We start from the raw sequence: 25,241 nt of genomic DNA, 5'->3' as shown, positions 1-25,241 counted from the left end.
TATATTTCAAAACGCAATTTCCAGCTTCTAAATTACACAGCTACAGTTAATGTCTGTTTAATATCTGTGCAACCACAGCTAAAAGCTTCTCTTAGCCTACAAAAATGTACAAAAAGGCGTAGATACTTTTGAGTTCCTTTTTAATTTCTTGAGGTTATCTTCAAAAGGATGCCTATACTGTGTGGGTGCTATTTAGAACAACTAGTGTTAAGTGCAAGATGTTCTCTGCTTTTGCAAATACCACCTAGAACTTGTTTATAATAATCATATAATACTTTTCTATGACAAATAAAAAGATAAAATGCATCATGTTTAATGGGAAGGATAAGAACATTTTCAAAGCTTTCAAAGTGAGTTTATCAGTCATATTTTCTCTTCTGTACTATAGCTGAACATTTAAGAGTTCCACTCCTGTACAAAGTAAACTATGTAATTTGGATTAACTCTTCCATGACAACTGTAGACCTGGACAAAATACAAGCAACCCAAACCAACAGAAACCACTGCTACTAGAAAGAAACCCACAACCAAGCAGGCTACTGTGAAATTTACATAGCACAAATTGATACTACCATCCATACTTGCCATCCTCCCTCAGCCTCTTCAACTAAAACTTTGTCTTAGCCTAGTAATACACAAGGTAATATTAGAGCCCAGACTGAACACAGGCAACTTTGTACTGAACCTATCAATGTTAGTTAATTATTTCTGAAAAATTGTCTCTAGGATTTTGTGATTTTAATTTATTCTTAACTATTTGGAATTCTATCTGAACTATTAGCAGCTCTTAACCTCTTCTTCACAGTGACAAATCTGAACCCATGTGCAATATAACCATTAGGGAAGTCTTTCCTTAGGGTGGATTCGTGGATTAGTCAGCTTGCAAGTTTTGTTCAGTTCCTCCAATTCTATCTGTAATTCCAAAGTTTTCTGTCCCATAGGACTACAAAATGCTTACTGATACACTAGCAGATGAGAGACAACAATCAGAGAAAAAGCAATAGGTTCATATAACTACATGCCAAAAAGTTATGATTCTGCCAGCTTGTGACATCACTATCAGTTCTATCAAAAATACAAATGAATCAGATTTTCCTCCATTTCCTTTGTAGGGAAGATATTCATTTTGCTTAGAACTTGTTTATGTATTCACCCTAAGACTTTTAACAAAGTACTGAATAGCAACCCTGCAGGCCTGAACTCACCAATACATGATGTAGAAAATAAGAATATGATGCAATTCTTGCTTAGAAGGAACTGCACCAAATCAAGTGTAACACATTGTTAGGAAATGATAATGAGAAATTATATACATATATTTTGCAACTGGTATGCTACTTTAGTTTTCTAAACTAAATGAGACTGTAATATAGCAGAATAAAACTAAAGTTTGATTTGAGGTAAAATGTATTGGTTTGAAGTAGAAAAAAAGAATATGTTATTATATGTGTACAAGTTTGAAAGTATAAGAATCTAATCCAATGTTTAAGGTTTTCTAAAATGCAATGCAAAGCGTAGTAAAACTCTATTTTTATATCCATTTTCACACAAATCAAATTAAATCTGCTTCTAAAATAAACACACACATTCAAAACTCTGAAATACAAAAGTTCTAAAACCAAGAGTATTTTTGCAAATTTGCAGGAAACTCACCTGGCATACAAACTTCTCCTGAACTGATATGGGGGCTATGTATTATTTTTACTCCTTTTTGGTTTTTTTGGCCACTCTGGGCACATGCGGAAGTTCCTGGACTAGGGATTGAACCTGCACCACAGCAGTGACCTGAGCTGTTATAATGACACCAGATCCTTAACCCACTGAACCACAAGGGAACTCTTGAGAATTTCTAATTTTGCTTTGTTCATTTATTTGCTTTTTAAGGCCACAACTTGCGGCATAAGGAAGTTCCCGGGCTAGGGGTCAAATCAGAACTGCAGATGCCAGTCTACACCACAGCCACAGCCCCTCAGGATCTGAGCTCCATCTGTGACCTACACCACGGCTCATGGCAATGCCGGATATTTAGTCCACTGAGGGAGGCACGCATCCTCATGGATACTAGTAAGATTCGTTACCACTGAGCCATAATGGGCACTCCTACTTCTTTTATTTGGCATACATACTTATGCATTTCACTTAGTAAATATTATTTTTTAAAAAACTAGAGTTTTCTAAATAGTATACTGCCCCACATTCTGCTAAGAACTTTATTTTTTATCAGAACTTTACTTTCTTCTCATCTAGCTTTTATCCTTTATGCATATATGTGTACACCTTTTGTATGATTTGTATTACACTGCATGTATAATTTTGTAGTTTTCATTCTTAAATGTAAAAACTTTTTAATGTGAAAAAATATGGAAAAAAATAAGATATTGGTTAATTATTATTTCAAATGTATCAGTTATAAACAAACACAAGTATAAAATGTTGAAGATGTTGCTTAGCACTTCTAAGGTTTCACTTCCTCATCTGTGATATGACAGGAATAACTGTAGCTAATACACAGGAAAGTCATAAAAGTTCATTAACATAACGGAAGGAAAGTTGATGATAATAAAAGAAACTGTGAAACTCTCAACTATGATTATAGAACATTATTGAAATATAGCAAATGCCAAATTACCCTGCTAAAATTCAAAAAATTTCTAAATTCTAAATACATTTGTCCTTAGGAGTTTTAATTAAAAGACTGGTCTTAAACTAGTTTTTAGAGAATCATATGCCCACAAACTTACCAAATTCACTTCTATCCAATGTTATGATTTCAGGATCATCGTCATAAATGCCTAATTTTAAAAGTACATAAAATTACAAAATTAAAACTTCATCATAAAAATAAATTACCACAAAAAAGTCTTACATTTGTTTCAGTCATCAAAAATCAGATTACTATATTAAATCTCAAAGTTGAAGAATGTGAAACATACTAAGAGGAAAGCAAAGAGTAAATACTACTACTGCTGATACATTTAAAAAGTGATCAAAAGGTATTAGTTGCCTGATATGGACTGTCATAGGAGTGTGTGTGTAAGGGTTTCCTAATATTCACATAATTTCAACTCCACAGAAAATTTCTATTACATTTTTTAAAAATTTCTTTATTTTGAATTACTTATACACTTACAGGACACTTTAAAAATAGTTCAGACTTCCATTTACCTTTCACCCAGTTTCCTCTAACAGTGACATATTACATGATTTCAGTACAATATCCAAATTCAGAAACTGGCACAGTACATTACTGTTAACTAGGTTACAGACCTCGTTCACTTTCAGACTGCATGGTTTTTTCAGTAAGTGTTATCATTTAAAAATATTTTACATTGCTAAAAATCTTATATAATTAGAATATTTACAGAGGTAAAAGCAAAATTATTAATATAAATTTTATTAATGTGAGAAAATTTCTCATTACTTTATAAAATATCTAAATGTTAATGATGGATATATATCAGGGATCAGTAAATATTTTAGGTTTTGTGGGTCATATGGTTTCTGTCACCACTCTTCTGCTCCTGAAGTGTGGAAGATAAATGAGCATAGCTATATTCCAATAAAACTTTATTTATAAAAGCAGGTGGCATGCTGGATTTAGCCTGTGAAATGTAGATTGTTGACACTTGTTACAGACTTCGCAAGCAAGAGTGAATATACTTGAAAATATTATTTTGAAAAGAAATTCAGTCTTGAGAAATAAATTCTCTAAATATAAACTGAAAATATTTTATTCAGTCTAAGATAAAAGCATACTTTCAGTTCTTAGCCTGAATTTGAGGCTAATCAATGACTATAGGAACTACTGGGTATATAAAGAATCCCTTTTCCCTCGATACCTGTGTTTGCTTTCCCCCTCCCTCAATCTCTTTAACTTGTTTTCTCTCTCAGCTCTTGCCTCATTTCTCATTCCTGTCAAGACCTTAAACTGTTATTAATCATCATTAATTAAGAAAGTATGGCGGAGTTCCCATGGTGGTGCAGCAGAAACACGTTCGACTAGGAACCTTGAGGTTGTGGGTTTGATCCCTGGCCTCACTCAGTGGGTTAAGGATCCGGCACTGCTGTGAGCTGTGGTGTAGGTTGCAGATGTGGCTCAGATCCCACGTTGCTGTGGCTGTGGTGTAGGCTGGAAGCTGTAGCTTGGATTAGACTCCTAGCCTGGGAATCTCCATGTGCCGAAGGTGCGGGCCTAAAAAGCAAAAAAGATAGTATGGCATTTCTATTGAAGTGACCATTATTAGTAAAGGAAACTTTAGTCATTCTCAGAAAATAAGATGCTCTAAAAATACTGAAAGGCTTTAGTATTTAACTTTTTTTTTTTTTTTTGCCACTTTTGCAACAGGTGGAAGTTCACAGGACAGGGATTGAACCTGTAGTAGCAGTTGTGACCCACGCCACAGCTGCCACAATGCTTGAGCCTTAACCTGCTGTGTCACAAGGCAACTTCCTTCAGTATTTAACTTCTAATAATTTTTTTTTTTTTTTTTTTTTTGCCACACCTGCAGCATATGGAAGTTCCCAAGCCAGGGATCAAAACCGCGCCACCATAGTGACAACTCCAGATCCTTAATCACTAGGAAACCAGGGAACTCCTAATACAAATATGTTTTCAAGTTAAATAGTAATCCTTATTTTAAAATTTAATAAGATTATGATCAAACACCTTCATATCTATACAGATATCTACATGCTACTTGACTTTCCTTTTGAATTCCATTCCCATGCTATATTAAAAAAAGGGTCAAGGAGACACATATTATCTACATAAACTAAGTGATAAAAGAAAACTAACTTTCTAAATTTTCTGAAATAAATAAGGATTTTCATAATGAATATCATATCACCTTACCAAAATCATAACGATAATAATTCCAGCTTTCATACTGGCCTCCTCCTTGATTATCTGCAAGTCCCTTTTCTCCATATTTGTCATACTTTTTCCGCAGATCTTCATCTTTGAGTACTTCATATGCTTTATTTATTTTCAAAAAATCACTGTGTGCGTTTGGGTTATTCTATTAAAAATATTAGATATAATATTTGTTTCAGATACACAATGAAGTCTCTTCAGAATCTATGTTGATTTAATTTAATCATGAGATTTGTGTGAGAATACCAAGATAAAGAAGAGTACAGTATAAATAATCATGCATTGAAGTAAAAAGTAAAATATGTTTTTAAAGTAACTACAATCTTAAAAAAGTAACAGAAATAAGAATTGATGCCTCTGAAGGTTGACAGAGATGGTTGTAAAATGCACACCTTCTAAGACATGCAACTGAAAAAACTGATTAGTGAACCCTTGGAAATGCTTAATATTGTAAATATTATGTGTTACCTCTAAAACAATCACAAAGAAATTTACAGGTTATTTTTCTATTTGAGGCATAACTCAACATAATAAACTAAAAAAAGTATGTACCCTAATCTATCAGATAATTAAATAAGAACTATCACAGAAACAACTCAAAAACTGTTTCATAGAATTGTTTTCTGAAAAATGCTTTCATCTAAATACTCAGTTGCAGGTGGTCTACCATCTTTCATATAGAAACCTAATATTCTGAAATTTTAAACAAAAATCTGAGAAAATAAAAATTCTAAATAGAATGTGGACCTCAGGAAAAGATTGCCAATTAACAGGAGTTTTAGAGAAATACTGATTCCAGTGATCAGTTTCATGAAATCAAAATAAAATAATCTTAAAATTCTATATAGAAAACAAAAATTAAATATTTTTCCTTGATGACAAGTGAAACTCATTAAAAAAAAATGAATTATAAAAATATGTTAAGAATTAAAACTAATACGGTTTTTACATGGCACAGGGAACCCTATTCAATATTCTGTGATAAAGCTAAATGGGAAAAGAATCTGAAAAAGAACAGATGTTTGTATATGTAGAACTGAATCACCTGAACAGCAGAAATTATCACAACATTGTAAATCAATACACTTAAGTAAAACTTTAAAAAGAGGAAAAAAACAGTATGTTTTTTTGAAAGATTATAGGATACATCATCAAATATTTATAATTGAAATTAACTGGATGTGGCTGCCCTCAAGTTTTAATTTATAAATTCTGACTCTTAGACTTACACATGGGAGAAAACAGCTGAAGTTTAAGCATTCTATCATTAGCTATTATTGCCATTTTTAGCAAGACAAATTCTCTAAGTTCTAAATAAATAATTTTTCTGTTACCATTCCAGAATACTTGATTTTAACATGCTTTACTAAGAAAACTACTTCTTTTTTGGGATTAATATCTGTAATAAAACTGTTGGAAATTAGTTTTCAAATTAAAAGGGAACTACATTTTCAGTATTGACATTCCTTTACACTATTCTAAACCGAGAATATTTTGCTTCTTCTGTTTTTAGTACAGAAGCTGAATTATGGTTTTTGACGTGATTGTTCTTAAGCATTTTGAGCACTTATTTAAAATAATTTAAGTATACAGCAAAACTTACCAAGACACATTAATTAGATATGTTTAAAAAGAAATTTTTACCTACCGGGTTTTTATCAGGGTGTAGCTTCAATGCCAGTTTCTTGAAAGCTTGTCTTATTTCTCTACTGCTTGCAGTTTTGGATACTCCAAGTAAACTGTAAAAATCCTGATCTGTACCCACTAAAATGGCCATATACACTAATAGAAAACAGAGAATGACCCTTTTCAAGTCTCTGATATAGGCATCTTTATTTAACCAGACTCCCATTGTTTTTCCTGAAGAAGTTCTGACTTAAGTGAACATTAAGATAATGCCACTGGTTCCAGTTGATGTAATATGCAAATTTGAGAACTTCTCTCCACATTACTTCAAAGGTGAATCAGGCATCATGAAGTGTCTCAAAATGTTAATCTAAAAAGAGAAAATTGGGTACTTAAAAATATATTAATAAAAAACACCTTCAACAACACATGTTACAAATGACATGGCCAGCAATACTATCTCTGGTAAATGGCAAATCAGGCTGGTTCTCTGGGGGCCCTCTTCCCCCTTCTATATCTAGGTAGCCAGGTTCCTGCTATCACTCAAGAGAGCAAATAAAGGCAAAAGGTAGCTATATGGTTGCAGCCAGCTAGAACACTTTACAAACCAACCCAGCAATTTGCCTTGATCAGCACCTGAACACCAAGGGGGGGGGGAGTCGTTTCCTTCCTCCTGCTACCCAGCTTAAGAACTGCCCTTTTCATTTGCTTCCTTTTTGGTTATTTCTTCACCCCTTTTAAGGCTATCCAGTTTTCATTTCAATCAACCTCGCCTGTAGGAAATACCCTTTGAGAATGCTAGAAAGAAGCAGGAGATCTTCCAAAGGGTCTGTATATTTTATACAACTGGTCCAAAACCGGCAGTGAATTTATATTACTGAAACAGACAACTTATACACAATAAGCCATTTTCTTTGCCCTGAATTTTCTCAGAAAATGCTTATGTTATGTTTAAGTAGATACTATTTTATATAACTAGTAGGATAACTGCAAGTTAATAGTGTAATTTTATTGCAAAGTTTTCCTTTGGCATAAATTAAAAACAGAAAAACAAAAAGAGAAAAGGAATCAGTTCCGACATGCTCAGCTGTGTAGGGTAAAAATAAGATCACGTGGAAATTTGTATAGTTGAGTTCCAAAGATCTCATGCTTTGAAAAAAAAAAATCTAATCTTTCTAGCATCCTCAATTCCTCCTTCCTTCATTTAATCCTAAATATTTTTAAAAATTTTTTCTCCTTACCTGTGAATGGTTTTTGGTTCATTTCTAATTCCGCCTTTTCACACCACCAAAAAAAAAAAACCTTTGTAAAATATAATGATAGAGATTAATAAACATCTAGACTAGAAAACAAAGCTTAGGAAAAAATAGAGAACATACTGTCAAACACCACTGGTACACGTGGGGTTCATACCCTGCCTAGTGGTGGTTCTCGGTACGTGTGGGCGTGCCTGACTTGCTCAGCGCCAAGCTGCGGGGACAGGTGGAAGCTGCAGGTAAATGCAACACTGTTAACTCCATGTTGCCACCACTCCAGAATGGGATGCAAGAATGGAAAAATGGAAACGTGGGTGAAACAGACTGTCAAGTGTTGCTGGTGTGTGCAATCTCAGGTTGAACTAACGGAGAAAGGAACCTGGATAACTAAAGTTAAAGTTAGAAACTGGAGCAAAAAAGCGAGGAACCGCTGGGCGGAGGAAGGGTGGTGCAGGTAGAAGGAAGGAAAACAACTGAGAGCGAGAACACAATAAACTGGGCGCAGAAGAGATGAGGAGGGGGATTCCTGCACAAGGGCATTTCGCCCCTCCCTTCCCGCAGGTCCCAGGCCGCGGCCAGCATCAGCAGAACCCCGGTCCCCGGCTCCCGGCCCATGCCCACCTCACTGTTGCGGGGTCGCCTCCTGCAGCTACTCCCCCATTTTCAATCCCCGTCGGCGGATCCTACTCGATAGAGCACAAGCTGTGCGTGCAGGAGTGAAGCACGCACTCGGTAGCCGCCGGCCCGCCGCGCCCGGAACGGGGGAGAACCAGCCACACCCGCAGCAAAGAGTGCGGCCGGCTCCGGTCCGTTCCTCGCGCGGCGGTCTCCAAGGCGAGGAGGGGCGGGGACTGGCGCGGGGCATTGTGGGAAAGGCGTGGAGAACGCCGCTTGGGAGGACTAGCCGAAGGACCTGTGGGCACCGCAGGGTGGGGAGGGAGGTGTAGGTTTAGGTTGACGTGGCTGTCTGTGCAGAATCCGGCTCCGGCTCCGGTTCCGGCTCCAACCCGAGCTGCGGGAAGCGCCGTACCGACGAAGCCCGCGCCCCCACGTCAACGCAGCCGGCGCATGCCGCAGGCTGGATGTGAGACGACAAGGCCCGCCCCTTCCTGCTCCAGTTGCTGTGGTGACGGGAACCCCTGCCCCGCGGAGGGCGGGTTTAGGCGTGTAGTTTCCCTCTGACCCTGTTCTTAAAGGGAAAGGTCGGGCAAGGTAGGGCTATAGAGGATTTTTCTGGTTGAGGGGTGGGGTGCAGAAAGGGGAAATTTTGCGGGAAAGGGGTAGCTTGACTGAAATGACATTGATTGTAGTGTCAATTTAGAGGGTTGAAAAGATAGTAGGAAATTTGGGGAAAATAAAAATATTCATGGATGTGTGTGGGTAACAAACATTAGAGCATTCTGCGGCATTGCCCGTCTTCCTAGTCATTCCAACTGGAATTTGAGGAGTTGTCCATACTCCTCTCTCGCATCTTTATGTCTAAGTAATATGGAATAGAAACTGCATTTTTGGTCTGCAATATAACTAGAACAATTGAACTAGCTGCATTTGCAACCATCAAAAGAGAAAAAAACATCGTGATGAAGAGGATGCTGGCTTATGACATCAACCATAGTATGAAATAAATTGTAATTGGTAACAATTTCGTGTAGCAAATCAAATAGCAGCTTATTAAAAAATGCTGACCATGCAGGATCCGTAACAAAACGAAGACATTTCTAGAAGTAAGAGAAAGTAGTCAGAACAAAGACAGAAATAATAGAAGCAACCTAATGTAACAGCTAGTAAGTGCCAGGAACTGGTCTAAGCACACATTAGTTAATTCAGTCCTCCAAATAATCTTTTTTTTTTTAACATAAATTCTTTAATCTTATATTAGCTACTTTGACAATAGTCTTTTCTTCCATTATAAATTAAGAAGCAATAACATTGTCTAACCTATATTGTTGTGTTCTTAATTCATAATTTCCTTAGAGTAAATTAACATGTGGACTTCTGGTAGAACACATGACATTGAAAAGAGTACATTTTCCTGAGCTATATCTTACAACTCAATTTAAAAACTGTAAAGACAACAAAAGCAAAATCTACAGACGTAATCCTGGAGACAGCAGTGGGTGAGACTTTCATAAAAAATTCAGAAGGTGGAAAAATATCAGGATAAACGGTAACAGATTGAACAAAGGGAAGAACATTGAAACCCAACATGCCTGAATCCAAATAATCTTATATGATAGGGGTTTATTATATCCACTTCACAGGTGAGGAAACTATACACACCTGAACACCCTAGCTCCAAAGACTGTAATGTTAATCATTATGCCGCATTGTGAGCCACCAAAATCTTTAAATTGAAAAGCAGAAATAAAACTAGAGAATCAAGCAGGGGCTAGATGATGGGGGTTTTACTCCACCATGAAGCCGTATCTTGCAGGTAATGAGAAAGCTAATTAAAGCTTTTAAGTAAGGTACTGAGTCTGTATTTTAGATCATTCTGTAGCTATGAGAGAGTGCATACAAACAGGACATGACTGGAGAAAAGGGGAGCAGTTAGGAGAATGTTAAGACAGAGTAAATTGGGCAAGAAATGGTGCTTTGTTGATATGAGCGATAAAGGATTTAAGGTTAACTTCTGATTTAGGTGTCTGAGTACCACTCACTGAATGAAGATGTGTTTAGAGAAAAGAAAAAGGATTCTGATCTGGATATGTCTATTTCAGTTTTACTAGGATATGTCCAAATAAAGATATACAGCATAAAATTCATGGAAAATCAAATAGACAATTTTATCAATTATCTGTGGTGGTTAGACCCATGAGTATGAACATGATTACCAAGAGAAAGTATGCAGAATAAGAAAAGCTGTGGACCAAGGATAAAATCTTGGGGAATTCTAATATGAAGACTGTTTCACAGCCAATGAAACATCAATATCTATGGAAAGAAAGAAAATGTTTGCAAATCATATATCTGATAAAGGGTTTATATCCAACATATATAAGGAATTCATATAACTGAATAGCCAAAAAAAACCCCAAAAAACAAAAAACCCAAAACAAACAAAAAATCCAATTAAAAAGTGGGCAGAGTATCTGAATAGACGTTTTTTCAAAGAAATACACACAACCAATGCTTACATGAAAAGATGCTCAACATCAATGGAGTCCAAGCTTGCTGCTTGCTGCACAGTCAACCAATAAATAATAACTTGTTGGGGCAAGGAATAGTGACTTTATTCAGAAAGCCAGCAGGCCAAGAAGATGGCATATTCATGTGCCAAAAAACCATCTTGCCTGAGTTAGAATTCAGGCTTCTTTTTTGTCTTTTGAGGGCTGCACCTGCATCATATGGAGGTTCCCAGGCTAGGGGTCTAATGGGAGCTGTTGCTGCCGGCCTACGCCATAGCCACAGCCAATCGGGATCCGGGATCCAAGCCGCCTCTGCGACCTACACCACAGCTGATAGCAACGCCAGATCCTTAACCCACTGAGCGAGGTGAGGGAGAGAACACGAACACGTAACCTCATGGTTCTTAGTCGGATTCGTTTCAGCTATGCCACGATGGGCACTCCCAAGCTTCTTTTATACTAAAAGGGGAGGAGTAAAGTCAAACTATTTCCTGGTCTGGAAACCCTCTGGAGATGTGTTAATTTCTTCCTACTTACAGTCACTCACAAGTGAGCCTGGTCAGAATGTTTCCCATGAGCTAAACAAAGGCATTTTAGCTTAATACTTATTACCTGGGAGGCAGGGGTCCCAGAGATGGGCCATTGTGTATAGTTTAAGCTTATAGGCAACAGCCCTTTTGTTATTAACTTAGAATAAAAAGCTTCTTCCTTATTATATAATCATCACGGAAATGCAACTCAAAACCAAAATGAGATATCACCTCACACCTGTTAGAATGGCTATAGTCATAAAGAGACAAATGCTGGAGTGGATATGGACAAAAGGGAACAGAGGCACTGTTAACAGGAATATGAATTGGGGAAACCACTATGGAGGTTCCTCAAAAAGCTAAAAATAGAACTACCATATGATCCAGCAATTCTATGTCTTGGTATTTTTTAATCAGGAGAAAATGAAAATACTAATTAGAAATGATATGTGCATCTGTATGCTCATTATTTACAGTAGCCAAGATTATGGAAACAGCCTAAATGTCCATTAAAGGATGAATAGATAAGGAAAGTATATATCTTACTCAGCCATAAAAAAGGATGAAATAATTTGAGACAATATGAATGGACTTTGAGGGTGTTATGCTAAGAGGAATAAGTTGGCAGAGAAAATACCGTGTGATCTCACTTATATGTGCATTCTAAAGAAAAACCCAAAACAAAACAAAAAACAAGCTCATAGATACAGAGAACAGATTGGTGATTACCAGAGGGTGGGGGTAGGTAAAATGGAAGGTGTCAAAAGGTACAAATCTCCAGTTATAAGATAAATAAGTCCTGGGGATGTAATGTACAGCATAACAACTATAGTTAGTAATACCATGTTGTATATTTAAAAGTTAAGAGAATCAATCTTAAAGTTTCTCATCACAAGAAGCAAGTTCTATAAAATTCTTATTGTGGCAATCATTTCACAATATATACAAACATCAAATCATTATGTTATACACCCAAAACTAATATAATGTTACATGTGAATTCTACCTTAATTTTAAAAAGTGTAAGCTCCAAAAAGACAGGAATAGGGATTTTTGTTTGTTTTAATTACTATTGTATCCCCAGTTGTTCCTGGCATGTGATAAATACTAAATAAATATTTTTTTTGAATGAAACTAGTTAATTTAAGAAGTGATCTGAAAAAGAAGAGCACATCAAGGAGATGATCAGAGATTCTCAAAAAGAACATCAAAGAAGTTAATACAAATGATTCAGGTAAGATACTGACTAAAACTTGTTTATTGGGTCTAGCATTTAGGAGGTTATAGCCCCCATAGGAAGTACACCTTTAGTGGATGGTAAGGGTGAAAGTCAGATTTCAGTGGACTGGAAATTGAATGGGAGGAAATGAAAATTGCAAATCTATAAGACTCTATTGAAAGTTTGGATGAAGAGAGAAGCAGGTAATTCAAGGAGGATGTGGATTCGAAAGAGGAAATGCTATCAGCCAAGACTTGAATAAGTTTAAAAGCTGGTTAAGAGCCAAAAAAGAGAGGGAGGATGCTGCGGAGATAGCAGAGAGTCAAGAGCACAAGTGAATGGATTGATCGTAAACAATTCATTTATTTATTAAAATCATTTATTGTCCTTTGGGCTAGAGTTACATCTCTGTGGTAAGCAGAGATGTAACTCTGCCCCAAAGAAGTAGGATGATGGAAGACATGTTAATCTTTTAGTCAAGCTAATCTAAATTATGAAGGGAAAATACACAGAGCTGTGAGAGTAAATAATGGGGAACTGACCTACTTTGGGGGACAAAGGTTTTGAAAAGGTATTATCAAAATTAATAAAATAAAAAAGAAATTTAATGTATACGGGTAAGGAGTTAGGGAATGTTATAGGTAGAGGGAACAGCAAGTGCATAGGCTTTGTACTTCAAAAATCCATGGGTTGTTTAAGAAACAAAATGAACAGAATGCAGTATGCCAAAAAGAGTCAACAATATGACACTGAAAAAGTAGACGGGAACAAGATCATGCAAAGTCTTATAGTTCATTTTAAGGATTCTCGTCTTCTTTCTAAGAGCAATAAAAAGTCACAGAGAAATTGTAGGCAGTGGAATGTTATCATCATCATCATTTTTATTTTGCTTTAAAAAAATTGGAAACAATCTCAAAGTTACAAAAAAGTTCAAACTATTGTGCGAATAACTTTGTTTTCCTCAACCATTTGAGAGTAAGTTGCTGACGTTTCCCCATTATTTTCCAAAACTGTGGTGTGTATTTTTCACAAACAAGGACATTTTCTTATATGTCCACAACATGATCATTAAAAATCAGAAAATTAACATACATTATCACCATCTCATCCTCATATCTTTTGCAGCTTCTGCCAGTTGTCCCAGTAATGTCTTTGTAGGATCCGGAGCAGAACTACAAGTTTCATTTAGTTGTCATAACTTTTTATTCTCCGTCAGGTCGAAGAAACAGCTCTTCAGTTTTTCTGTAACTTTCAGTGCCTTGAACTTGTGAAGAATACAGGTCAGTTATTTTTCAGCTGTCTCTCTTTTTGGTTTGTCTGATGTTTCCCCATGACTACATTTAAGTTATGCATCTCTATCAGGAATATAATAGAAGTGACAGTATTTTTTTAATTGCATGTTATCATGTGGTCCCAAATACTGATTTAACCCATTACTGGTAGTGTTAAATTTGATCGTTTGATTAAAGAAATGTCTGTGGGGCCTTTCCACTGTAAAGTCACATTTTTCCTTTTTGAAATTAAGAAGAGTTTTGTGAGGAGATACTTTAAAACTTCATCAAACTTTCAATTTACTCACTGACTTATGGATTCATAGATTCCTATTTTATTTAAAGGGTTAAAATCCATTATTCCATTACTATTATTTATTTAGATGCCTAAAATTTTCTAGATTTGACCATTTGGAACTCTTTCAAACTGACTTTCACATTTCTTTGACAATCTCCATCATTGTTTGTTTGTTTGTTTGTTTGTTTTTATCATACCTGTGGCATGCAGAAGTTCCCGGGCCAGGGACTGAACCCACACCACAGCAGTGACCCAAGCTGCTGTAGTGACAATGCCAGATCCTTAACCCACTGAGCCATAAAAGAACTCCAACCATCCTTATCTTTTTTTTTTTTTTTTGTCTTTTTGCCTTTTCTAGGGCCACTCCCGTGGCATATGAAGATTCCCAGGATAGGGGTCCACTCGGAGCTGTAGCTGCCAGCCTACGCCAGAGCCACAGCAACGCCAGATCCCAGCCACGTCTGAGACCTACACCACAGCTCACAGCAATGCCGAATCCTTAACCCCCTGAGCCAGGCCAGGGATCGAACCCGCAACCTCGTGGTTCCTAGTCGGGTTCGTTAACCACTGCGCTACGATGGGAACTCCTTTATCATTTTTTGAGTATGCTTCTTTTAGTGCATGGTAAGATGTTCTAGACTCATCCAGGATTTTTCCTGCTGCCATTTCTATAAGTCCTTGTTATTTTGGAGAATGGTATTTAGATAGCAAGTTCTTCATGCTAACCATGCTGCATGCTTTTGGAATGCTCTTACTCCCAGGTCTTATCAGTGGACAGTAGTTGGGAATACATGTTTGTAGGGATACACATTCACACACACATGTTCACATTTACATATGTATAAAACTTTGAGTTCACACCAGTAACTTAAATTCCAATATGGTAATACAGGAGTCATTTCATTTACTCTCTTCTCCTTTTCATATATGCAGCATCTCTCCCTGACAATGAGAAAACTGATTCCCATTGTCCTTGCTGTATATATACATAATGTTCAATTCTCCCTGTATAACTGTTGCTGATGCTAGCACCTCTCCTGTGCAGTTGCCCTCTTCATCCCGCTTGGGCTCCCATACTTTATACTGGACTGCTCTCCTGAGCAGATGCTCCACTCACTTCACACATTCCAACCTATGCCAGGCTGCCCTCCCACAGGGACACCCTGAAATAGCTCCAATATGCAGCCACTGACTCCCTCATCTCTCTACCATCCCCTAATATAAACACTCTCCTCACCTTGGTTGGCTCTAACATTGCGCCAAAGCCACCTAATGGCTTTCAGTCTGAATTATTCATGATGGGGAAGGGCCAGGATTATCTTTTAATAATCATTTTAGCTATAGTTTGAATAATGTATAGCAAGAGGGCAATAGTAAATATAGGAAAACTGGCTAGGAGACTACTGTAGTGGCCCAGATTATAGATGATAATGACTTGGACTAGGATGGAGTCAGTGCAGATGCAGAAAAATAAACAGATTCAAGAAAAAAAATGGCAGTAATATATAGGATGATGAATTGATCATAGTAGGAAAGAGAAAGATGTTTGAAGAGAGATCTCTACTTCAGATAATTGATGTCCACTTGCTTCAGGGAAACCAAAGCCTTGCCAGCCTCAGTATAATAAATCAAAACTTGATACAACAACAGCCCCATCATATATACGTCAGATATGTTATAACAAGGGGACTGTTTCATTTCATTTTTAGTTCTATCTGGGGAATTGCTATTCATCTTTTAAGAAGTAGTTCATGTTTCTTCTAAAAAATAATTTTCTGTGCGCCATTCAAGCATATTTGATCACCCCATCCTTTATTATTCCATTTATCATACAATATTGTAATTATATTTCAGTGGTTGGTCTACTGTAACGAATTCTTTGAGACCAGGAATCAGATTTTATTTACTTTTTTCCCTTGGTGCCTGACTAGAACAATGCTTGGCACTTATTCAATACACACATTATGATGGAATGAAGAATCAATATTTTTTTATGTACAAAGAGGAAAGAAGATCTTTTGTCCCTAGGTTCATATTGTCTGGTCTGGAGGACAGGCATGAAGATCAAAAATTCACATGTAGAAGTATAATAAATGTTGAATGAGTGATATAAACAATACATTTCACAGGGACTCAAGTTTTAGGCTCAAGTGAAGAATTGAATGAGAGGACACTACAGGTGTTTCTAAATAAAAAAATCATTCTTTAATAAATTTGGAATTTTAGAACCAGGTAGAATCTTTGAGGTCATGAAGTTTATTTCTTACATTCATAAAGGAGGAAACTGAGGCCCAGGAAAGTTGATGAGTGACTTGTCTAAAGATATTCAAATGTAAATGAATGACATGAAACTATAACCCTGTGAAATGATAATCGTAACTGAATAACTGAAACTTACATATGCATTATATGTCCCAGGCACCATATCTAGAACTTTACTTATAGGAACACATTTAATTGTCATAACAACTCTGGGAGGTAAGTGCAATCATTATGTCAGTTTACAGATGAGAAAACTGAGGTTAAAACAGTTTAAGCTACTTGCCCAATGTTGCAAGTTAGTAAGTAGTAGAATCTGGTTTCTAACTGGGCTGGGTTTTTTGTTTTTTTGTTTTTGTTTTGTCTTTTTAGGGCTGCACCCGTGGCATATGGAAGTTCCCAGGCTAGGGGTCCAATCAGAGTTGCAGCTGCCAGCCTATACCATAGCCACAGCAAGACCAGATCCAAGCCACATCTGTGACTTACACCACAGCTCACTACAACACCAGATCCTTAACCCACTGAGTGAAGCCAGGGCTCAAACCTGCCATCTCATCCATACTAGTCGGATTCGTTACTGCTGAGCTATGATGGGAACTCCAAACCTGGCCAGTCTTGATCTGGGGTCTATGATCATTTAATTAATTGAAATAGTTTGGACAGCATTTATTTAAGCTAAATAAGGTGGTTTTTTTTCATAGAATGTTCATAGAAATTTTTATAATAATCTCACAGGTGCTTGATTTGGGGGTAAATTGTAATACTCTATTAGATGAGACCTAATTTATTTATTTATTTATTTATTTTTGTGGTCACTTTTTCATTTTTTATTTTTATAATTTTTTATTTTCCCACTGTACAGCAAGGGAGTCAGGTTATCCTTACATGTATACATTACAATTACATTTTTCCCCCACCTTTTCTTCTGTTGCAACATGAGTATCTAGACAAAGTTCTCAATGCTATTCAGCAGGATCTCCTTGTAAATCTACTCTAAGTTGTGTCTGATAAGCCCAAGCTCCCGATCCCTCCCACTCTCTCCTCCTCCCCCTCCCATCAGGCAGCCACAAGTCTCTTCTCCAAGTCCATGATTTTCTTTTCAGAGGAGATGTTCATTTGTGCTGGATATTAGATTCCAGTTATGAGTGATATCATATGGTATTTGTCTTTGTCTTTCTGGCTCATTTCACTCAGTATGAGATTCTCTAGTTCCATCCATGTTGCTGCAAATGGCATTATGTCATTCTTTTTTATGGCTGAGTAGTATGATGAGACCTAATTTATAAAGACAAATTGGCTGATGTCTTAAAATCACCTATAGCACCTACTGGTAGAATTGATATTTAGTATATGTGTTGAATTTAGTTAAATTTGCAGTTGCTTATATTTCTATGATAATTGTAATTTCACATTTTCATCTCCAATAAACAGATCTTCCTTTAGCTATAACTGACCATTCTTTTATGCTTATTTTCCTACATTCCAATTATTTTGACACTATAGTTTATAGTGTCAAAAAAGTTATGTGGTAATTAAATACTTTAAAAAGTCATAATAAAACATACATAATAATGTATACATATATATACACATATCTGAATATATATTTTATATACATTGGCTTTTTTGGGCAATATTACTAAATAAATAATTGCTAAGTTGAAATGAAAGCAAACAAAAAGCAAAATATAAGTTGACAGTACTAATGAAAAATTTTTTTCCCATTTTACTTGATAAAAAATAGTGGACCAGGGTTATAAATGGGTAAAATGTGCCTGACAGCTTATCACATCTCAAATCTTTAGAGATGATAGAGAAGTTTATGGAGTTCCCCTTGTGACTGAGTGGGTTAGGAACCTAACATAGTGTCCATGAGGATGTATATTTTATCCCTGGCCTCTCTCACTAGTTTAAGCTGTGGTGTAGGTCACAGAGGCAGCTTGGATCCCATGTTGCTGTGGCTGTGGTGTAGGCTGGCAGCCACATCTCTGATTAGACCCCTAGCCTGGGAACTTCCATATGCTGTGGCATTTGGAGGTTCCCAGGCTAGGGGTCTAATCAGCGCTATAGCTGCAGGCCCACGTCGCAGCCACAGCGACGCCAGATCTGAGCCACGTCTGCCTCCTATACCACAGCTCACGGCAACGCTGGATCGTTAACCCACTGAGCAAGGCCAGGGATTGAACCCGCAACATCATGGTTCCTAGTGGATTCGTTTCCACTGAGCCACAATGGGAACTCCCGGCTCTGGATATTTTTAAGTAAAGAAGAGAATGATGTGGGGATGAAGGAACTTGGAGATCTTGGTTGGTTGAGGCACTGAATTTAGGGTAGTTATACAGATGGACCCCTGTATTTGGTATCCTCAAGATTATCCCCAAGTTTAGTGATTCACTAGAATTACCCATCTGACTAAGAATATAACTGTATTCATGGCTAGATTTACTATAGGGAAAATATACAAAGCAAAATCAGCAAGGGAAAAAAATGCATGCACAGAGTCTGGAGAAAACCAGGTGGAAGCTTCTAAAGTCATCTCCCAGTGGGGAATGTACAATCCAAGCAATGAATTGTAACAATATGTGCAAATTGTTTCAACACATGCAAAAGTTGTGTACCAGGAAAGCTCATTTGAGAGTAAGTGGCTAAGATTTTTATTGGCAAGCGGGAAGCGTTCTCTGCTTAGCAGATTCCAAAATCATAGACCTCCAGAAGGAAAGTAAATGTTCAGCACAAAACACATTCTTTTAGAGTTTAGGTACAGTGAATTATTTTTGCCATTTAAGGAAAGTTTTGCATCTGGAAATTGTTTACCAGCCAAGTTCCAGACCACAGACAAAGACCAACTTGCCAGCAAGACTTTCCAAGGATAGCAATCAGGTTTGCTAATGTTAACTCTTTTCTCCTCCGACTAATCAAGAAGTAAACTTTGGAGGCATCTGCTGCCAGACAGGTACAGTGAGGACATGAGATTTTTCAAAGTGTCAAGGAAAGGTCCTGGTTTTCTAGAAGGGAGGAGAAGATGGCATACTCAGAAAATTAATGATTAACACATTCCTCTCAGTGGCACATTTTTCCTTCCTTCATGAACAGAATGGAGATCCTACTGTACATAATAATATATACACATAGACTGTCAAGATGAATTGTAAAAACAATGATAGCATAACTAAGAACCATCAAAATTTGAAGAACAACTCAGCCAAAAAGGTACAAAACTAAAAAACAAAAAACAATAAAACAAACAAAAAATAGGACTAAAAAAGAAAGGTTAATAGTGCACACAAAGTGGGTTATGTATACCCCAGGAGGCACACAGGTGATCTTTAGGGAGTAAGGACAAGGAGGAAAAATTTTTAATTCTTTATTTTTAGCAAAAAATAATGATAAAAATTCAACTTTACTTATATTACTAGAATGGCAAATACGTGGAGTCAGAAAATAGTGTCTGAGGTGGGGGGAATGTGCCTGGGCTGTGGGATGGAAATCCTGTGAAATCAGATTGTTATGATCATTATACAACTACAGATGTGATAAATTCATTTGAGTAATAAAAAAAAAGAAAAAAAAAAGAAAATAGTGTCTGCCTTTTTCTGTGATATCCTAGAAGTGTCTGTTAAAGAGCAGATTTTAGTATTTGTTGAAAGAATAGATTAGTAAATTTAATATGTGAATTAAGAGTAGCAAAGTTATTTGTAAATAAATATACTGATAAAAGTACACCCCTCTTCCCTTTGTCCCCCTTTCCCCCCAAAAAATTTGGAGACCAAGACAGGTTGTTGTAACAAAGAAGCAAATTCAATGCAACTGCAAATTAAGAATATAATCATTAAAATAAAAATCACAAAGATGGACTGAGTAGAGAGATGGCCACAGAAAACCAGCAAGCTGGAAGATCAAATGGGGAATTTTCTAGGAATACATTACAAAAAGATATATCTATTGGTTTGAGAAGTTGGGAACTCTAGTAGAGATTCCAAGATGAGATGAGAGAGAAGAGGCTGTGTAAGAAATTTCAAAGACAAATTCACTATAGTAGGAGATTCAACTTTTTAGATTAATAGGATTAATACTGTACTGAACAACATGAATGAAAAACATATTTTGTGATAAAACAAGCTCAAAGGAATGAACAAAATAATAAATGCTTCTGAAGAAAAAAGCACACATGGTATTCAGATTAATGGCAAACTAAATACTATAAGACATGTTTTCCTCAAAGTTCTGAGAGAGTATTAACTTTATTTTTTTATGCTGTTTTCAATTTTATAATTTACATTTTTCAGTATTTTTTGTTCATGGTGAGTATACAGTAACAATTATTTTTACATATTTTATATCTTGCAACATCATTAAATTAACTAACTGGTAACTTTGTAGATTACAATGGATTTTCTGTTAAAAATATATTGTCTATGAATTAAGACATTTTATTTCTTCTTTCCAACCAATACTATTTATGTCTCTTGTTTGCCTTATTGCACTGAGTAGAACCTCAGTACAAGGCAGAGAAGTGCTGAACAAATTGTTTGTAATCTTAGGGGAAAGTATTCAGTGTTTCACCAATAAGTATGATGTTAGCTATAGGTTTTTTTTTTTTTTGGTAGATGACTTTTATCAAATTAAGAAAATTCCCTTCTCCTAGTTGGTTGAGAGGCTTTATTAGGAATGGATGTTAGATTTTCTGAAATGAATTGTTTATATTTATTGAGATGATCACATTTCCCCCCCCCCCCCAGTTTGTTAACATAGTGAATTGGAGAGGGCTAAACCACCCTCGAATTCTTTGATAAATTCACTTAGTCATAATCTAGTTCCTTCTAAAATATTGTTATACTTGATGTTCTGAAATTTGTTTAGGATTTTTGCTTCTCTTTCCATGAGGGATATTAGCTTCCAGTTTTCTGTAATGTCTTGGCTTGGTTTTGGTATCAGCATAATGATGTACTCATAGAATGAGCTGGGATGCATTCACTCCTTTTCAATTTTTTGGAAGAGTTTGTGTAGACTTGGAATTATTTCTTCCTTGAATATTGGTATAATTCACCAAAGAAGCTATCTGGGTCTAGGATTTTATCTATGAGAAAGTTTTTAACTTCGAATTCAACTAAAAAAATAGGAGTTCCTGTCGCAACTCAATGGTTAACAAACCCAACTAGTATCCATGAGGATACAGGTTCAATCCCTGGCGTAGCCCAGTGAGTTGGGGATCTGGAGTTGCTGTGAGTTCTGGTGTAGGTAGCAGACTCGGCTTGCATCTGGTGTTGCTGTGACTGTAGTGTAGGCTGGCAGCTGCAGCTCTGATTAGACCTCTAGCCTGGGAACCTCCTTATGCTGCAGATGCAGCCCTAAAAAAGACAAAAAGACAAAAAAAAAAAAAGATATAGAGCCATTAAGTTTATTTATTTTTAATCTTTTATTTTAAAATTGTGATAGATTCATAGAAATTTAAAAAAGAGAATACAAATATGTCCTGTGAGCCTTCACTCAATTTTTCCCAGTGAGCATATTTTACATAATTATAATGTTAAAACAAAGAAATTGATATTGATATGTTTGCATAGTTCTGTGCCATGGTGTCACCAGCATTACACTCAATATATAGAACTATCTCACCACCACACAAAGGTCTTTTTTATGTCATCTGTTTAGTCACAATATTACCCTCCCCCACCCTATAACCCCTCACCTGACAAACATATTTCCATCTTTTTAATGTTGCCATTTGGAAAATGTTATATAAGCCAGTGACATTTTGACATTTGAGTTTTCATTCAACCTAATTCCCTTTAGATTCATCCAAGTTGTTGCAGATGTCAATAGTTTGTTCCATTGGTTTTGTTTCTAAAAAGTATCCCATGGTATGTTTAAGCATTCCTCTATTGTAGAACATTTTGTTTGTTTTCAGTTTTGGACTATTGCAAATAAAGCTGCTAGAGCGTGATTGCTAGGTTGTATGGTACATGTATGCTTATTTTAAAAAGAAGTTTGTAAACACTTCCAAAATGGCTATACCATCATGCATTTCCACTAGTAATGAATGAGAGTTTCTGTTGGTAAAACAGTGCTCTTATCACAAAACCAAAAGATGGGACTGCACTGCCTGCTCAAGAACAAATGGATTTTCATTTCTTCCTGGGATTTGTGGTGATAAATGAGCTTAATTTCTGGTGGCAATGTCAGCAGAGTTAACTGCATAAGATTGAGAAGAGGCATATGCCACATTTCTTAGTAGTAGGGCTTAGAATTGTGCCAGCCACATAGGACAGAAGCCCTGGGAGGTGCTAATCTACCAGTTAAAGCAGATTCTGGGGCACATACAAATATGAAATAGTATCAAAAGAAAGGGCAAACATGGGAGAAAACATCCAAGAAAGATGAGCTCTCATCAAGAATTGTAAACCTGGTATATATTTGTATAAGTCAGACATCAGTGATAAGCACTATATGAGAAATTGGTTTATTTCTTCTTTTAAAACACCTAATTTAAGGAGTTCCTGTTGTAGTGCAGCGGAAATGAATCTGACTAGTTTCCGTGAGGATGTAGGTTCGATTCCTGGCCTTGCTCAGTGGGTGGGAGATCCCGCATTGCCATAACTGTGGTGTAGTTTGCAGGTGCTGCGCGGATCCTGCGTTGCTATGGCTGTGGTGTATGCAGGCAACTGTATATCTGATTCGACCCCTAGCCTGGGAACTTTCTATATATGCCTCAGATGTGGCCCTAAAAAGCCCCCCCGCAAAAAAAAAAATCCCCAAAACAAAAAATAACCCCCCTCAAAAACCATCTTTTTTTTTTTTTTTTTTGTCTTTTTGCCATTTCTTGGGCCGCTCCTGCGGCATATGGAGGTTCCCAGGCTAGGGGTCTAATCGGAGGTGTAGCCACCAGCCTACTCCAAAGCCACAGCAACGCGGGATCGGAGCCACGTCTGCAACCTTCACCACAGCTCATGGCAACGCCAGATCGTTAACCCACTGAGCAAGGCCAGGGATCGAACCCGCAACCTCATGGTTCCTAGTCGGATTCGTTTCTGCTGCCACGACGGGAACTCCAAAAACCGTCTAATTTAAAATAAGAGGTGAAGAAGGGGTAAAGCAAAGGAACCAACACTGTTTTATATCATAATGTAATATACTTATTCTCTGTGAGAGAGATAACCTTATACATTTTGTTGCAGTTAAAAGCTTTTTTTTTCCTATGAAAGAATCAATTAGGTCTAAAAAGAGGGGAGATTTTGCATGAAAGGAAATGGGAGATTTAAGCATTACAAAAGGAACTTTAAATATGTATACTGAAAATATATAAAGGAATAAAGCAGAATAAAAGTTTAGGAGTTCTCATTGTGGTGCAGTGGAAACGAATCCGACTAGGAACCATGAGGTTGCCGGTTTGATCCCTGGCCTTGCTTAGTGGGTTAAGAGATCCAGCGTTGCCGTGAGCTGTGGTGCAGGCCACAGATGCAGCTCAGATCTGGCATAGGCTGGTGGCTACAGCTCTGTTTAGACCTCTAGCCTGGGAACCTCCATATGCCGTGGGTGTGGCCCTAAAACGACAAAAAAAAAAAAAAAAAAAAAAAAAAAAAAGTTTAGCTTATGTTTGTCTCAGACTTATTCCTTGCAGGTTTACTTCTCAGAAAGGGATTTGACCTTTTGCTAATTTTCATAGAAATCAGCCTTAGCTGAGTATTTAAGGACCTCAAATCCTGGTAGAATTTTAAGGTGATAGATCAAGCCACTGGTTCCACATGTGCAACCACGAGCTTTACATCCTGAGCCTTGATCATGGCATTAGGGACTAGTGTTTTTGAAGTCAAAATCCCACAGCACTAGGGCCAGGATGGTCTTTCTGAGTTTAATATCTGCCCTTCTAGATGCCTGGGTCCTAGCCCAGGATGTGATAGGTAATGGAAGACCTGCACAACTACTACTTCTTTCTTAGGAGTTTTATACAGCCCTGGAGTAATTGATATTGTTCGATTAACAATTGGCCCCCCAAAGTAGGGCGTCTGGCCCAGCATACCAAGGCACCACAGATGAAAGTCCTACTGCAGAAGTGGGAAAAGCCCAAATAGGGCAGTACGACTAGTTTCAAGGACTGGAATAGAAAATGCCAACTCGTTGCAGGAACTAGTCCTTCAAAGTCCCAAGTTTCTTAAGCAATACACTTGCTAAGAATGTCAAGACCTGGGGAGATACCAACTGTCAATATTCTATGCCTGTTAATAAGGCCTGACAGGGAGTTGCACAGGAGGTGAAGCAGAAGAGGAGAGGTCAACTGGAACTGGAAGTGAAACTACTAATGGAATATTCTGATGGTGGAATGGGTGAAGATTTTTGTTTGTTTGTTTTTGCTTTCTAGAGCTGCACTTGTGACACATTGAAATTCCCAGGTAGGGGTCAAATTGGAGCTGTAACTGCCAGCCTATGCCACAGCCACAGCAACTTGGGACCCGAGTTGCATCTGTGACCTGCACCACAGCTCATGGCAATGCTGGATCCCCGACCCATCGAGCTAGGCCAGGGATTGAACCTGTATCCTCGTGGATATTAGTCAGATTTGTTTCTGCTGGGCCACAATCTCTCCTTTTCTCTCCTACCCCAACTTGGTCAATCAGTTAGGAAGCCTAGACTACATCCTGTGCCAGTGGCTGGATGGACACCAATGTGGAGGCACTGCTATCTCCTGACCCACTGTTGTGGCCACCCAACCAGGGCCATGCCCATCTTCTACCTTGTCCCTTGTAATATTGCACTTCTGGGCACAGACACTCTGTCACATGGACA

The 25,241-nt window shown here is 37.2% G+C and overlaps 1 protein-coding gene and 1 long non-coding RNA gene across 8 annotated transcripts in view; one reads left to right on the top strand and one right to left on the bottom strand.

Moving 5' to 3' along the window:
- DNAJC10 (DnaJ heat shock protein family (Hsp40) member C10) overlaps positions 1–8,623 on the bottom strand; it is a 57,646-nt gene extending 49,023 nt beyond the window's left edge. The window contains exons 1-6 of one of the 7 annotated variants that reach the window (XR_002339457.1): positions 8,377–8,610; positions 7,913–7,988; positions 7,741–7,801; positions 6,522–6,869; positions 4,853–5,018; positions 2,742–2,792 (exon numbers count right to left, since the gene is read on the bottom strand). Coding sequence is in view for 3 of the 7 variants with exons in the window: in XM_021076313.1 (XP_020931972.1) it covers positions 2,742–2,792; positions 4,853–5,018; positions 6,522–6,725 (421 nt within the window). In the remaining 4 variants the exon portion in view is untranslated. Of the gene's footprint in view, positions 1–2,741; positions 2,793–4,852; positions 5,019–6,521; positions 6,871–7,740; positions 7,802–7,912; positions 7,989–8,376 lie in introns of those variants that run through there. The other 6 variants (XM_021076313.1, XR_002339456.1, XM_021076312.1 and 3 more) reach the window with 6 other exon arrangements.
- Positions 8,654–14,417, top strand: LOC110257183. Its single transcript, XR_002339458.1, has 3 exons — positions 8,654–8,967; positions 12,552–12,647; positions 13,849–14,417. It is a non-coding gene; the product is annotated as an uncharacterized LOC110257183 (long non-coding RNA).

The sequence above is a fragment of the Sus scrofa genome, chromosome 15 (genome assembly GCF_000003025.6).
Source record: "Sus scrofa isolate TJ Tabasco breed Duroc chromosome 15, Sscrofa11.1, whole genome shotgun sequence".
In the NCBI taxonomy this organism is placed as follows: domain Eukaryota; kingdom Metazoa; phylum Chordata; class Mammalia; order Artiodactyla; family Suidae; genus Sus; species Sus scrofa.
Note: the sequence above shows the minus strand (reverse complement) of the source record. Positions and strands in the feature narration are given on the sequence as shown.